Consider the following 18,183-nt stretch of genomic DNA (forward strand, 5'->3'; position numbering starts at 1 on the left):
TATATACTGTAGTGTGTAATATATAGCACTATATACTGTACTGTATACCTGCAATAAACTGTACTGTGATATATACTGTAGTGTGTAATATATAGCACTATATACTGTAGTGTAGTGTGCAATATATAGCACTATATGCTGTACTGTATACCTGCAATAAACTCTACTGTACTATATACTGTACTATATACCTGCAATAAACTGTACTGTGCTATATACTGTAGTGTGTAATATATAGCACTATAAACTGTACTGTATACCTGCAATAAACTGTACTGTACAATATACTGTAGTGTCCTATATACAGCACTATATACTGTACTATATACCTGCAATAAACTGTACTGTAGTGTGCTATATACAGCACTATATACTGTACTGTGCTATATACTGTAGTATGCTATATACAGCACTGTATACTGTACTATATACCTACAATAAACTCTACCGTGCTATATACTGTACTGTATACCTGCAATAAACTGTACTGTGCTATATACTGTAGTGTGTAACATATAGCACTATATACTGTACTGTATACCTGCAATAAACTGTACTGTAGTGTGCTATATACAGCGCTATATACTGTACTGTGCTATATACTGTAGTATGCTATATACAGCACTATATACTATACACCTCCAATAAACTCTACCGTGCTATATACTGTACTGTATACCTGCAATAAACTGTACTGTGCTATATACTGTAGTGTGTAATATATAGCACTATATACTGTACTGTATACCTGCAATAAACTGTACTATATACTGTAGTGTGCAATATATAGCACTATATACTGTACTGTATACCTGCAATAAACTGTACTGTACAATATACTGTATACCTGCAATAAACTGTACTGTACAATATACTGTATACCTGCAATAAACTGTACTGTACAATATACTGTATACCTGCAATAAACTGTACTGTGCTATATACAGCACTATATACTGTACTGTATACCTGCAATAAACTGTACTGTGCTATATACTGTAGTGTGCAATATACAGCACTATATACTGTACTGTATACCTGCAATAAACTGTACTGTAGTGTGCTATATACAGCGCTATATACTGTACTGTGCTATATACTGTAGTATGCTATATACAGCACTATATACTATACACCTCCAATAAACTCTACCGTGCTATATACTGTACTGTATACCTGCAATAAACTGTACTGTGCTATATACTGTAGTGTGTAATATATAGCACTATATACTGTACTGTATACCTGCAATAAACTGTACTGTACTATATACTGTACTGTATAACTGCAATAAACTGTACTGTGCTATATACTGTAGTGTGTAATATATAGCACTATATACTGTACTGTATACCTGCAATAAACTGTACTGTAGTGTGCTATATACAGCGCTATATACTGTACTATATACTGTAGTATGCTATATACAGCACTATATACTATACACCTCCAATAAACTCTACCGTGCTATATACTGTACTGTATACCTGCAATAAACTCTACTGTGCTATATACTGTAGTGTGTAATATATAGCACTATATACTGTACTGTATACCTGCAATAAACTCTACTGTACTATATACTGTACTGTATACCTGCAATAAACTGAACTGTACAATATACTGTAGTGTCCTATATACAGCACTATATACCTGCAATAAACTCTACTGTGATATATACTGTAGTGTGTAATATATAGCACTATATACTGTACTGTATACCTGCAATAAACTCTACTGTGATATATACTGTAGTGTGTAATATATAGCACTATATACTGTACTGTATACCTGCAATAAACTCTACTGTGATATATACTGTAGTGTGTAATATATAGCACTATATACTGTACTGTATACCTGCAATAAACTCTACTGTGCTATATACTGTAGTGTGTAATATATAGCACTATATACTGTACTGTATACCTGCAATAAACTGTACTGTGATATATACTGTAGTGTGTAATATATAGCACTATATACTGTACTGTATACCTGCAATAAACTGTACTGTAGTGTAGTGTGCAATATACAGCACTATATACTGTACTATATACCTACAATACACTCTACCGTGCTATATACTGTACTGTATACCTGCAATAAACTCTACTGTGCTATATACTGTACTATATACCTGCAATAAACTGTACTGTGCTATATACTGTAGTGTGTAATATATAGCACTATATACTGTACTGTATACCTGCAATAAACTCTACTGTACTATATACTGTACTATATACCTGCAATAAACTGTACTGTGCTATATACTGTAGTGTGTAATATATAGCACTATAAACTGTACTGTATACCTGCAATAAACTGAACTGTACAATATACTGTAGTGTCCTATATACAGCACTATATACTGTACTATATACCTGCAATAAACTGTACTGTAGTGTGCTATATACAGCACTATATACTGTACTGTGCTATATACTGTAGTATGCTATATACAGCACTGTATACTGTACTATATACCTACAATAAAGTCTACCGTGCTATATACTGTACTATATACTGTACTGTATAACTGCAATAAACTGTACTGTGCTATATACTGTAGTGTGTAATATATAGCACTATATACTGTACTGTATACCTGCAATAAACTGTACTGTAGTGTGCTATATACAGCGCTATATACTGTACTGTGCTATATACTGTAGTATGCTATATACAGCACTATATACTATACACCTCCAATAAACTCTACCGTGCTATATACTGTACTGTATACCTGCAATAAACTGTACTGTGCTATATACTGTAGTGTGTAATATATAGCACTATATACTGTACTGTATACCTGCAATAAACTGTACTGTACAATATACTGTATACCTGCAATAAACTGAACTGTACAATATACTGTAGTGTGTAATATATAGCACTATATACTGTACTGTATACCTGCAATAAACTCTACTGTGATATATACTGTAGTGTGTAATATATAGCACTATATACTGTACTATATACCTGCAATAAACTCTACTGTGATATATACTGTAGTATGCTATATACAGCACTATATACTGTACACCTGCAATAAACTGTACTGTACAATATACTGTAGTGTCCTATATACAGCACTATATACTGTACTGTATACCTGCAATAAACTCTACTGTGATATATACTGTAGTATGCTATATACAGCACTATATACTGTACTGTATACCTGCAATAAACTGTACCGTGCTATATACTGTACTGTATACCTGCAATAAACTCTACTGTGCTATATACTGTACTGTATACCTGCAATAAACTCTACTGTGCTATATACTGTACTGTATACCTGCAATAAACTCTACAGCACTATATACTGTACTGTATACCTGCAATAAACTCTACTGTGATATATACTGTAGTGTGTAATATATAGCACTATATACTGTACTGTATACCTGCAATAAACTCTACTGTGATATATACTGTAGTGTGTAATATATAGCACTATATACTGTACTGTATACCTGCAATAAACTCTACTGTACTATATACTGTACTGTATACCTGCAATAAACTGAACTGTACAATATACTGTAGTGTCCTATATACAGCACTATATACCTGCAATAAACTCTACTGTGATATATACTGTAGTGTGTAATATATAGCACTATATACTGTACTGTATACCTGCAATAAACTCTACTGTGATATATACTGTAGTGTGTAATATATAGCACTATATACTGTACTGTATACCTGCAATAAACTCTACTGTGATATATACTGTAGTGTGTAATATATAGCACTATATACTGTACTGTATACCTGCAATAAACTCTACTGTGATATATACTGTAGTGTGTAATATATAGCACTATATACTGTACTGTATACCTGCAATAAACTCTACTGTGATATATACTGTAGTGTGTAATATATAGCACTATATACTGTACTGTATACCTGCAATAAACTCTACTGTGATATATACTGTAGTGTGTAATATATAGCACTATATACTGTACTGTATACCTGCAATAAACTCTACTGTGATATATACTGTAGTGTGTAATATATAGCACTATATACTGTACTGTATACCTGCAATAAACTCTACTGTGCTATATACTGTAGTGTGTAATATATAGCACTATATACTGTACTGTATACCTGCAATAAACTGTACTGTGATATATACTGTAGTGTGTAATATATAGCACTATATACTGTACTGTATACCTGCAATAAACTCTACTGTGATATATACTGTAGTGTGTAATATATAGCACTATATACTGTACTGTATACCTGCAATAAACTCTACTGTGCTATATACTGTAGTGTGTAATATATAGCACTATATACTGTACTGTATACCTGCAATAAACTGTACTGTGATATATACTGTAGTGTGTAATATATAGCACTATATACTGTAGTGTAGTGTGCAATATATAGCACTATATGCTGTACTGTATACCTGCAATAAACTCTACTGTACTATATACTGTACTATATACCTGCAATAAACTGTACTGTGCTATATACTGTAGTGTGTAATATATAGCACTATAAACTGTACTGTATACCTGCAATAAACTGTACTGTACAATATACTGTAGTGTCCTATATACAGCACTATATACTGTACTATATACCTGCAATAAACTGTACTGTAGTGTGCTATATACAGCACTATATACTGTACTGTGCTATATACTGTAGTATGCTATATACAGCACTGTATACTGTACTATATACCTACAATAAACTCTACCGTGCTATATACTGTACTGTATACCTGCAATAAACTGTACTGTGCTATATACTGTAGTGTGTAACATATAGCACTATATACTGTACTGTATACCTGCAATAAACTGTACTGTAGTGTGCTATATACAGCGCTATATACTGTACTGTGCTATATACTGTAGTATGCTATATACAGCACTATATACTATACACCTCCAATAAACTCTACCGTGCTATATACTGTACTGTATACCTGCAATAAACTGTACTGTGCTATATACTGTAGTGTGTAATATATAGCACTATATACTGTACTGTATACCTGCAATAAACTGTACTATATACTGTAGTGTGCAATATATAGCACTATATACTGTACTGTATACCTGCAATAAACTGTACTGTACAATATACTGTATACCTGCAATAAACTGTACTGTACAATATACTGTATACCTGCAATAAACTGTACTGTACAATATACTGTATACCTGCAATAAACTGTACTGTGCTATATACAGCACTATATACTGTACTGTATACCTGCAATAAACTGTACTGTGCTATATACTGTAGTGTGCAATATACAGCACTATATACTGTACTGTATACCTGCAATAAACTGTACTGTAGTGTGCTATATACAGCGCTATATACTGTACTGTGCTATATACTGTAGTATGCTATATACAGCACTATATACTATACACCTCCAATAAACTCTACCGTGCTATATACTGTACTGTATACCTGCAATAAACTGTACTGTGCTATATACTGTAGTGTGTAATATATAGCACTATATACTGTACTGTATACCTGCAATAAACTGTACTGTACTATATACTGTACTGTATAACTGCAATAAACTGTACTGTGCTATATACTGTAGTGTGTAATATATAGCACTATATACTGTACTGTATACCTGCAATAAACTGTACTGTAGTGTGCTATATACAGCGCTATATACTGTACTATATACTGTAGTATGCTATATACAGCACTATATACTATACACCTCCAATAAACTCTACCGTGCTATATACTGTACTGTATACCTGCAATAAACTGTACTGTGCTATATACTGTAGTGTGTAATATATAGCACTATATACTGTACTGTATACCTGCAATAAACTGTACTATATACTGTAGTGTGCAATATATAGCACTATATACTGTACTGTATACCTGCAATAAACTGTACTGTACAATATACTGTATACCTGCAATAAACTGTACTGTACAATATACTGTAGTGTATACCTGCAATAAACTGTACTGTGCTATATACTGTAGTGTGTAATATATAGCACTATATACTGTACTGTATACCTGCAATAAACTGTACTGTACTATATACTGTACTGTATAACTGCAATAAACTGTACTGTGCTATATACTGTAGTGTGTAATATATAGCACTATATACTGTACTGTATACCTGCAATAAACTGTACTGTAGTGTGCTATATACAGCGCTATATACTGTACTGTGCTATATACTGTAGTATGCTATATACAGCACTATATACTATACACCTCCAATAAACTCTACCGTGCTATATACTGTACTGTATACCTGCAATAAACTCTACTGTGATATATACTGTAGTGTGTAATATATAGCACTATATACTATACTGTATACCTGCAATAAACTGTACTGTGCTATATACTGTAGTGTGCAATATACAGCACTATATACTGTACTATTTGCCTGTAATAAATGTACTATTTAATGTGCTATATACAGCGTTATATCCAGCGCTATGTACTGTGCTATATACAGTGTTATATCCAGCGCTATGTACTGTGCTATATACAGTGTTATATCCAGCGCTATGTAATGTGCTATATACAGTGTTATACCCAGCGCTATGTAATGTGCTATATACAGTGTTATACCCAGCGCTATGTAATGTGCTATATACAGCGTTATACCCAGCGCTATGTAATGTGCTATATACAGCGTTATATCCAGCGCTATGTAATGTGCTATATACAGTGTTATACCCAGCGCTATGTACTGTGCTATATACAGTGTTATATCCAGCGCTATGTAATGTGCTATATACAGCGTTATATCCGGCGCTATGTAATGTGCTATATACAGCGTTATATCCGGCGCTATGTAATGTGCTATATACAGCGTTATATCCAGCGCTATGTAATGTGCTATATACAGTGTTATACCCAGCGCTATGTAATGTGCTATATACAGTGTTATACCCAGCGCTATGTACTGTGCTATATACAGTGTTATACCCAGCGCTATGTACTGTGCTATATACAGTGTTATATCCAGCGCTATGTACTGTGCTATATACAGTGTTATATCCAGCGCTATGTAATGTGCTATATACAGTGTTATATCCAGCGCTATGTAATGTGCTATATACAGTGTTATACCCAGCGCTATGTAATGTGCTATATACAGTGTTATACCCAGCTCTATGTAATGTGCTATATACAGTGTTATACCCAGCGCTATGTAATGTGCTATATACAGTGTTATACCCAGCACTATGTAATGTGCTATATACAGTGTTATACCCAGCTCTATGTAATGTGCTATATACAGTGTTATACCCAGCGCTATTTAATGTGCTATATACAGTGTTATACCCAGCACTATGTAATGTGCTATATACAGTGTTATATCCGGCGCTATGTAATGTGCTATATACAGTGTTATATCCAGCGCTATGTAATGTGCTATATACAGTGTTATATCCAGCACTATGTAATGTGCTATATACAGTGTTATACCCAGCACTATGTACTGTGCTATATACAGTGTTATACCCAGCACTATATACAGCGTTATACCCAGCGCTATGTACTGTGCTATATAGAGTGTTATACCCAGCGCTATGTAGTGTGCTATATACAGTGTTATACCCAGCGTTATGTACTGTGCTATATACAGTGTTATATCCGGCGCTATGTAATGTGCTATATACAGTGTTATACCCAGCGCTATGTAATGTGCTATATACAGTGTTATACCCAGCACTATGTAATGTGCTATATACAGCGTTATATCCAGCGCTATGTACTGTGCTATATACAGCGTTATATCCAGCGCTATGTAATGTGCTATATACAGCGTTATATCCGGCGCTATGTAATGTGCTATATACAGCGTTATATCCAGCGCTATGTAATGTGCTATATACAGTGTTATATTCAGCGCTATGTAATGTGCTATATACAGTGTTATATCCAGCGCTATGTAATGTGCTATATACAGTGTTATATCCAGCGCTATGTACTGTGGTATATACAGTGTTATACCCAGCGCTATGTAATGTGCTATATACAGTGTTATACCCAGCACTATATACAGCGTTATACCCAGCGCTATGTACTGTGCTATATACAGTGTTATATCCAGCGCTATGTAATGTGCTATATACAGTGTTATATCCAGCACTATGTAATGTGCTATATACAGTGTTATATCCAGCGCTATGTAGTGTGCTATATAGAGTGTTATACCCAGCGCTATGTAGTGTGCTATATAGAGTGTTATACCCAGCGCTATGTAATGTGCTATATACAGTGTTATATCCGGCGCTATGTAATGTGCTATATACAGCGTTATATCCGGCGCTATGTAATGTGCTATATACAGTGTTATACCCAGGGCTATGTAATGTGCTATATACAGTGTTATACCCAGCGCTATGTAATGTGCTATATACAGCGTTATACCCAGCGCTATGTAGTGTGCTATATACAGTGTTATACCCAGCGCTATGTAATGTGCTATATACAGTGTTATATCCAGCGCTATGTAATGTGCTATATACAGTGTTATACCCAGCGCTATGTAATGTGCTATATACAGTGTTATATCCGGCGCTATGTAATGTGCTATATACAGTGTTATATCCAGCGCTATGTACTGTGGTATATACAGTGTTATACCCAGCACTATGTAATGTGCTATATACAGTGTTATACCCAGCACTATATACAGTGTTATACCCAGCGCTATGTAATGTGCTATATACAGTGTTATACCCAGCACTATGTACTGTGCTATATACAGTGTTATACCCAGCACTATATACAGCGTTATACCCAGCGCTATGTACTGTGCTATATACAGTGTTATATCCAGCGCTATGTAATGTGCTATATACAGTGTTATATCCAGCACTATGTAATGTGCTATATACAGTGTTATATCCAGCGCTATGTAATGTGCTATATACAGTGTTATACCCAGCGCTATGTAATGTGCTATATAGAGTGTTATACCCAGCGCTATGTAGTGTGCTATATACAGTGTTATACCCAGCGCTATGTAATGTGCTATATACAGCGTTATACCCAGCGCTATGTAATGTGCTATATACAGCGTTATACCCAGCGCTATGTAGTGTGCTATATACAGTGTTATACCCAGCGCTATGTAATGTGCTATATACAGTGTTATATCCGGCGCTATGTAATGTGCTATATACAGCGTTATATCCAGCGCTATGTAATGTGCTATATACAGCGTTATACCCAGCGCTATGTAGTGTGCTATATACAGTGTTATACCCAGCGCTATGTAATGTGCTATATACAGTGTTATATCCGGCGCTATGTAATGTGCTATATACAGCGTTATATCCAGCGCTATGTAATGTGCTATATACAGTGTTATACCCAGCGCTATGTAATGTGCTATATAGAGTGTTATACCCAGCGCTATGTAGTGTGCTATATACAGTGTTATACCCAGCGCTATGTAGTGTGCTATATACAGTGTTATACCCAGCGCTATGTAATGTGCTATATACAGCGTTATACCCAGCGCTATGTAATGTGCTATATACAGTGTTATACCCAGCGCTATGTAATGTGCTATATAGAGTGTTATACCCAGCGCTATGTAATGTGCTATATACAGCGTTATATCCGGCGCTATGTAATGTGTTATATACAGTGTTATACCCGGCACTATGTAATGTGCTATATACAGTGTTATACCCAGCGCTATGTAATGTGCTATATACAGTGTTATACCCAGCGCTATGTAATGTGCTATATACAGCGTTATACCCAGCGCTATGTAGTGTGCTATATACAGTGTTATACCCAGCGCTATGTAATGTGCTATATACAGTGTTATACCCAGCGCTATGTAATGTGCTATATACAGCGTTATACCCAGCGCTATGTAATGTGCTATATACAGCGTTATATCCAGCGCTATGTAATGTGCTATATACAGTGTTATACCCAGCGCTATGTACTGTGCTATATACAGTGTTATACCCAGCGCTATGTAATGTGCTATATACAGTGTTATATCCAGCGCTATGTAATGTGCTATATACAGCGTTATATCCAGCGCTATGTAATGTGCTATATACAGTGTTATATCCGGCGCTATGTAATGTGCTATATACAGCGTTATACCCAGCGCTATGTAATGTGCTATATACAGTGTTATACCCAGCTCTATGTACTGTGCTATATACAGTGTTATACCCAGCGCTATGTACTGTGCTATATACAGCGTTATACCCAGCGCTATGTAGTGTGCTATATACAGTGTTATACCCAGCGCTATGTAATGTGCTATATACAGTGTTATATCCGGCGCTATGTAATGTGCTATATACAGCGTTATACCCAGCGCTATGTAATGTGCTATATACAGTGTTATATCCAGCGCTATGTAATGTGCTATATACAGCGTTATACCCAGCGCTATGTACTGTGCTATATACAGTGTTATACCCAGCACTATGTACTGTGCTATATACAGTGTTATACCCAGCGCTATGTAATGTGCTATATACAGCGTTATATTCATGGGCCTCATTCAGCTTGGATTACAGTTTGCGGCACACACACAGTTGATGTTTGCGTTCTGCGAATGTGTATGTACTGCAGTGCGCGTGCACAAACCGACCGCAGCGGACACGCAGAGCCATCGCAGGGTGGCCGACAGGAAGAAAAGTTTGGGGGGGGAGGGGAGGGGGGGAGTGGTTGAAGAAACGCAGGCGTGCCGATGCGTTTGAACGCCGTTGTAGGGGTGAAGGCATACGCAGCCAGAGGTGTAGATGGCGACATGAAGTGTCACAGTTTGTAGGTCAGGGTCAGCTCAACCACACTCTGCGTATGGGTCCAATGTTACTCCATGTTATCCCATGTTAGCGATGTTACTCCATGTTACCCCATGTTACTCCATGTTACCGATGTTACTCCATGTTACCGATGTTACGCCATGTTACCGATGTTACACCATGTTACCCATGGTACTCCATGTTACCCATGGTACTCCATGTTACCCATGGTACTCCATGTTACCCATGGTACTCCATGTTACCCATGGTACTCCATGTTACCCATGGTACTCCATGTTACCCATGGTACTCCATGTTACCCATGGTACTCATGGTACTCCATGTTAGCGATGTTACTCCATGTTACCCCATGTTACCGATGTTACTCCATGGTACTCATGGTACTCCATGGTACTCCATGGTACTCCATGGTACTCCATGGTACTCATGGTACTCCATGGTACTCATGGTACTCCATGGTACTCCATGGTACTCATGGTACTCCATGGTACTCATGGTACTCCATGGTACTCATGGTACTCCATGGTACTCATGGTACTCATGGTACTCATGGTACTCCATGGTACTCATGGTACTCCATGGTACTCCATGGTACTCATGGTACTCCATGGTACTCATGGTACTCCATGGTACTCATGGTACTCCATGGTACTCATGGTACTCCATGGTACTCATGGTACTCCATGGTACTCATGGTACTCCATGGTACTCATGGTACTCCATGGTACCGATATTTTTGCTGACTAGCGGATGTATGTAACTGGAAAGTGGGCGGCTTTATACAGTGCTGGGGTCTGGGTAAAGTGCTGTAATAATATACATTTGCAGCGAGTGGGTGCGTGTCATTGCAGACTTGCGATCTGTGCTGAATGATGGCCTATATACAGTGTTATATCCAGCGCTATGTACTGTGCTATATACAGTGTTATATCCAGCGCTATGTACTGTGCTATATACAGTGTTATATCCAGCGCTATATACAGTGTTATATCCAGCGCTATGTACTGTGCTATATACAGTTCTAAATACTGTACTGTGCTATGTACAGTGATATAGTGTTATGTGCGTGCATGTGTGTGTGTGTTATGTATATATGTGTTATGTATATATGTGTTATGTATATATGTGTTATGTAAATATGTGTGTGTGTTATGTGTATATGGGTTTGTTATGTCAATATGTGTGTGTGTATATGTGTGTTATGTGTATATGGGTTTGTTATGTCAATATGTGTGTGTGTATATGTGTGTTATGTGTATATGGGTTTGTTATGTCAATATGTGTGTGTGTATATGTGTGTTATGTGTATATGGGTTTGTTATGTCAATATGTGTGTGTGTATATGTGTGTTATGTCAATATGTGTGTTATGTGTATGTGTTATGTAAATATGTGTATGTGTTATGTAAAGATGCGCGTTTTGTGTGCGCGTTTTGTGTGCGCGTTTTGTGTGCGCGTTTTGTGTGCGCGTTTTGTGTGCGCGTTTTGTGTGCGCGTTTTGTGTGCGCGTTTTGTGTGCGCGTTTTGTGTGCGCGTTTTGTGTGCGCGTTTTGTGTGCGCGTTTTGTGTGCGCGTTTTGTGTGCGCGTTTTGTGTGCGCGTTTTGTGTGCGTGTTTTGTGTGCGTGTTTTGTGTGCGTGTTTTGTGTGCGTGTTTTGTGTGCGTGTTTTGTGTGCGTGTTTTGTGTGCGTGTTTTGTGTGCGTGTTTTGTGTGCGTGTTTTGTGTGCGTGTTTTGTGTGCGTGTTTTGTGTGCGTGTTTTGTGTGCGTGTTTTGTGTGCGTGTTTTGTGTGCGTGTTTTGTGTGCGTGTTTTGTGTGCGTGTTTTGTGTGCGTGTTTTGTGTGCGTGTTTTGTGTGCGTGTTTTGTGTGCGTGTTATGTGTGCGTGTTTTGTGTGCGTGTTATGTGTGCGTGTTATGTGTGCGTGTTATGTGTGCGTGTTATGTGTGCGTGTTATGTGTGCGTGTTAAGTGTGTGTTATGTAGATGTGTGTGATATGTGTATATGTGTATGTGTGTGTGTGTGTGTTATGTGTTATGTGTGTATGTTATGTGTGTGTGTTATGTGTTATGTGTGTGTGTTATGTGTGTGTGTGTGTGTGTGTGTGTGTGATGTGTGTGTTTTATGTGTGTGTTTTATGTGTGTGTTTTATGTGTGTGTGTTATGTGTGTGTGTGTTATGTGTGTGTGTTTTATGTGTGTGTGTTTTATGTGTGTGTGTTTTATGTGTGTGTGTTTTATGTGTGTGTGTGTTATGTGTGTGTTATGTAGATATGTGTGTGTTATGTGTATGTGTGTGTTATGTGTATGTGTGTGTTATGTGTATGTGTGTGTTTTATGTGTATGTGTGTGTTTTATGTGTATGTGTGTGTTATGTGTATGTGTATATGTGTGTGTTATGTGTATGTGTATGTGTGTGTGTGTGTGTTTTATGTGTATGTGTGTGTTATGTGTATGTGTGTATGTGTGTATGTGTGTGTGTTATGTGTGTGTGTTATGTGTGTGTTATGTAGATATGTGTGTGATATGTGTATATGTGTGTGTGTGTGTGTATATGTGTGTGTGTGTGTGTGTGTCATGTGTATGTGTGTGTTTTATGTGTATGTGTGTGTGTGTGTGTGTGTGTGTGTGTGTATGTGTGTTATGTGAATATGTGTCACACCTCAAATTCCATGTTTGCAATCTCAAATATGTGCAGATCCTCAGAGGCGTCCTGTTCCCGGGCATCCTGGGCCTCAGACTTCCTTGGGCACTTGGCAGCCGACATTCTACTCCCTGAGGAGATAAATAATGACGGGGGTCTTCAGCCTCTCATAGAATCCTTCCCTGCCAATCACAATGTAAGAGCCCCCCTGGCCATCTGCCACAGTACAGAGCTCCCCTGGCCATCTGCCACAGTACAGAGACCCCCTGGCCATCTGCCACAGTACAGAGACCCCCTGGCCATCTGCAACAGTACAGAGCCCCCCTGGCCATCTGCCACAGTACAGAGCCCCCCTGGCCATCTGCCACAGTACAGAGCCCCCCTGGCCATCTGCCACAGTACAGAGCCCCCCTGGCCATCTGCCACAGTACAGAGCCCCCCTGGCCATCTGCCACAGAACAGAGCCCCCCGGCCATCTGCCACAGTACAGAGCCCCCCGGCCATCTGCCACAGTACAGAGCCCCCCTGGCCATCTGCCACAGAACAGAGCCCGCCTGGCCATCTGCCACAGAACAGAGCCCCCCTGGCCATCTGCCACAGAACAGAGCCCCCCTGGCCATCTGCCACAGAACAGAGCCCCCCTGGCCATCTGCCACAGAACAGAGCCCCCCTGGCCATCTGCCACAGTACAGAGCCCCCCTGGCCATCTGCCACAGTACAGAGCCCCCCTGGCCATCTGCCACAGTACAGAGCCCCCTGGCCATCTGCCACAGTAAAGAGCCCCCTGGCCATCTGCCACAGTACGAAACCCCCCTGGCCATCTGCCACAGAACAGAGCCCCCCTGGCCATCTGCCACAGTACAGAGCCCCCCTGGCCATCTGCCACAGTACAGAACCCCCCTGGCCATCTGCCACAGTACAGAACCCCCCTGGCCATCTGCCACAGTACAGAGCCCCCCTGGCCATCTGCCACAGTACAGAGCCCCCCTGGCCATCTGCCACAGTACAGAACCCCCCTGGCCATCTGCCACAGAACAGAGACCCCCTGGCCATCTGCCACAGTACAGAGCCCCCCTGGCCATCTGCCACAGAACAGAGAACCCTCGCCATCTGCCACCGAACAGAGCACCCTCATATGCCATGGAGCAGGGTACCCACTGGCTGCCAATGTTATTGACAGCACCTGGGCTCTATACAGGAGCATCCGCAATCAAATGGTACAGGATCACTGATGCCACACAGATCACACTGATCATTATACACAGGTCACACTGATCACTATACACAGGTCCACTGATCATTATACAAAGGTCACACTGATCACTATACACAGGTCACACTGATCACTATACACAGATCACACTGAGCACCATACACACAGGTCATACTGATATCACACAGAGCACTATACACAGGTCACACTGAGCACTATACACAGGTCACACTGATCACTATACACAGGTCACACTGATATCACACTGAGCACTATACACTGGTCACACTGATATCACACAGAGCACTATACACAGGTCACACTGAGCACTATACACAGGTCACACTGATATCACACAGAGCACTATACACAGGTCACACTGATATCACACTGAGCACTATACACAGGTCACACTGATATCACACTGAGCACTATACACAGGTCACACTGATATCACACTGAGCACTATACACAGGTCACACTGATATCACACTGAGCACGATACACAGGTCACACTGATCACTATACACAGGTCACACTGATCACTATACACAGGTCACACTGAGCACTATAAACAGGTCACACTGAGCACTATAAACAGGTCACACTGATATCACACTGAGCACTATACACAGATCACACTGATATCACACTGAGCACTATACACAGGTCACACTGATATCACACTGAGCACTATACACAGGTCACACTGATATCACACTGAGCACTATACACAGGTCACACTGATATCACACTGAGCACTATACACAGATCACACTGAGCACTATACACAGGTCACACTGATATCACACTGAGCACTATACACAGGTCACACTGATATCACACTGAGCACTATACACAGGTCACACTGATATCACACTGAGCACTATACACAGGTCACACAGAGCACTATACACAGGTCACACTGATATCACACTGATCACTATACACAGGTCACACTGATCACTATACACAGGTCACACTGAGCACTATAAACAGGTCACACTGATATCACACTGAGCACTATACACAGATCACACTGATATCACACTGAGCACTATACACAGGTCACACTGATATCACACTGAGCACTATACACAGGTCACACTGATATCACACAGAGCACTATACACAGGTCACACTGATATCACACTGATCACTATACACAGGTCACACTGATCACTATACACAGGTCACACTGAGCACTATAAACAGGTCACACTGATCACTATACACAGGTCACACTGATCACTATACACAGGTCACACTGATATCACACAGAGCACTATACACAGGTCACACTGAGATCACACAGAGCACTATACACAGGTCACACTGATATCACACTGAGCACTATACACAGGTCACACTGATATCACACAGAGCACTATACACAGGTCACACTGATATCACACAGAGCACTATACACAGGTCACACTGAGCACTATACACAGGTCACACTGATATCACACAGAGCACTATACACAGGTCATACTGATATCACACAGAGCACTATACACAGGTCACACTGAGCACTATACACAGGTCACACTGATCACTATACACAGGTGACACTGATATCACACTGAGCACTATACACAGGTCACACTGATATCACACTGAGCACTATACACAGGTCACACTGATATCACACTGAGCACTATACACAGGTCACACTGATATCACACAGAGCACTATACACAGGTCACACTGATATCACACTGACCACTATACGCAGGTCACACTGAGCACTATACACAGGTCACACTGAGCACTATACACAGGTCACACTGATATCACAGGGAGCACTATACACAGGTCACACTGATATCACAGGGAGCACTATACACAGGTCACACTGATATCACAGGGAGCACTATACACAAGTCACACTGATATCACACTGAGCACTATACACAGGTCACACTGAGCACTATACACAGATCATACTGAGCACTATACACAGGTCACACTGATATCACAGGGAGCACTATACACAGGTCACACTGATATCACACTGAGCAATATACACAGGTCACACTGATATCACACTGAGCACTATACACAGATCACACTGAGCACTATACACAGGTCAAACTGAGCACTATACACAGGTCACACTGATATCACACAGAGCACTATACACAGGTCATACTGATATCACACAGAGCACTATACACAGGTCACACTGAGCACTATATACAGGTCACACTGATATCACACTGAGCACTATACACAGGTCACACTGAGCACTATACACAGGTCACACTGAGCACTATATACAGGTCACACTGATATCACACAGAGCACTATACACAGATCACACTGAGCACTATACACAGGTCACACTGATATCACACAGAGCACTATACACAGGTCACACTGATATCACACTGAGCACTATACACAGATCACACTGAGCACTATACACAGGTCACACTGAGCACTATACACAGGTCACACTGAGCACTATACACAGGTCACACTGAGCACTATACACAGGTCACACTGAGCACTATATACAGGTCACACTGAGCACTATATACAGGTCACACTGATATCACACAGAGCACTATACACAGATCACACTGAGCACTATACACAGGTCACACTGATATCACACTGAGCACTATACACAGATATCACACTGATATCACACAGAGCACTATACACAGGTCACACTGATATCACACAGAGCACTATACACAGGTCACACTGATCACTATACACAGGTCACACTGATATCACACTGAGCACTATACACTGGTCACACTGATATCACACAGAGCACTATACACAGGTCACACTGATATCACACAGAGCACTATACACAGGTCACTGATATCACACAGAGCACTATACACAGGTCACTGATATCACACTGAGCACTATACACAGGTCACACTGATATCACACTGAGCACTATATACAGGTCACACTGATATCACACAGAGCACTATACACAGGTCACACTGATATCACACAGAGCACTATACACAGGTCACACTGATATCACACAGAGCACTATACACAGGTCACACTGATATCACACAGAGCACTATACACAGGTCACACTGATCTCACACTGAGCACTATACACAGGTCACACTGATATCACACTGAGCACTATACACAGGTCACACTGAGCACTATACACAGATCATACTGAGCACTATATACAGGTCACACTGATATCACACAGAGCACTATACACAGGTCACACTGATATCACACTGAGCACTATACACAGATATCACACTGAGCACTATACACAGGTCACACTGATATCACAGGGAGCACTATACACAGGTCACACTGATATCACAGGGAGCACTATACACAGGTCACACTGATATCACACTGAGCACTATACACAGGTCACACTGATATCACACTGAGCACTATACACAGATCACACTGAGCACTATACACAGGTCACACTGATCTCACACAGAGCACTATACACAGGTCACACTGATATCACACTGAGCACTATACACAGGT

The 18,183-nt window shown here is 39.8% G+C and overlaps 1 protein-coding gene across 2 annotated transcripts in view; it reads right to left on the reverse strand.

Annotated features, from left to right (window-relative positions):
• The window catches only part of TERF2IP (TERF2 interacting protein), a 43,943-nt gene that overhangs the window by 9,054 nt on the left and 16,706 nt on the right, over window positions 1-18,183 (reverse strand). For both annotated transcript variants that reach the window (XM_088466181.1, XM_088466180.1), the window contains exon 2: window positions 13,485-13,597. In XM_088466181.1, the coding sequence (XP_088322307.1) occupies window positions 13,485-13,589 (105 nt within the window). In that variant the 5' untranslated portion in view covers window positions 13,590-13,597. The remainder of the gene's footprint in view (window positions 1-13,484; window positions 13,598-18,183) is intronic.

The sequence above is a fragment of the Taudactylus pleione genome, unplaced genomic scaffold, assembly GCF_031769625.1.
Source record: "Taudactylus pleione unplaced genomic scaffold, aTauple2 ptg002615l, whole genome shotgun sequence".
Lineage (NCBI taxonomy): Eukaryota > Metazoa > Chordata > Amphibia > Anura > Myobatrachidae > Taudactylus > Taudactylus pleione.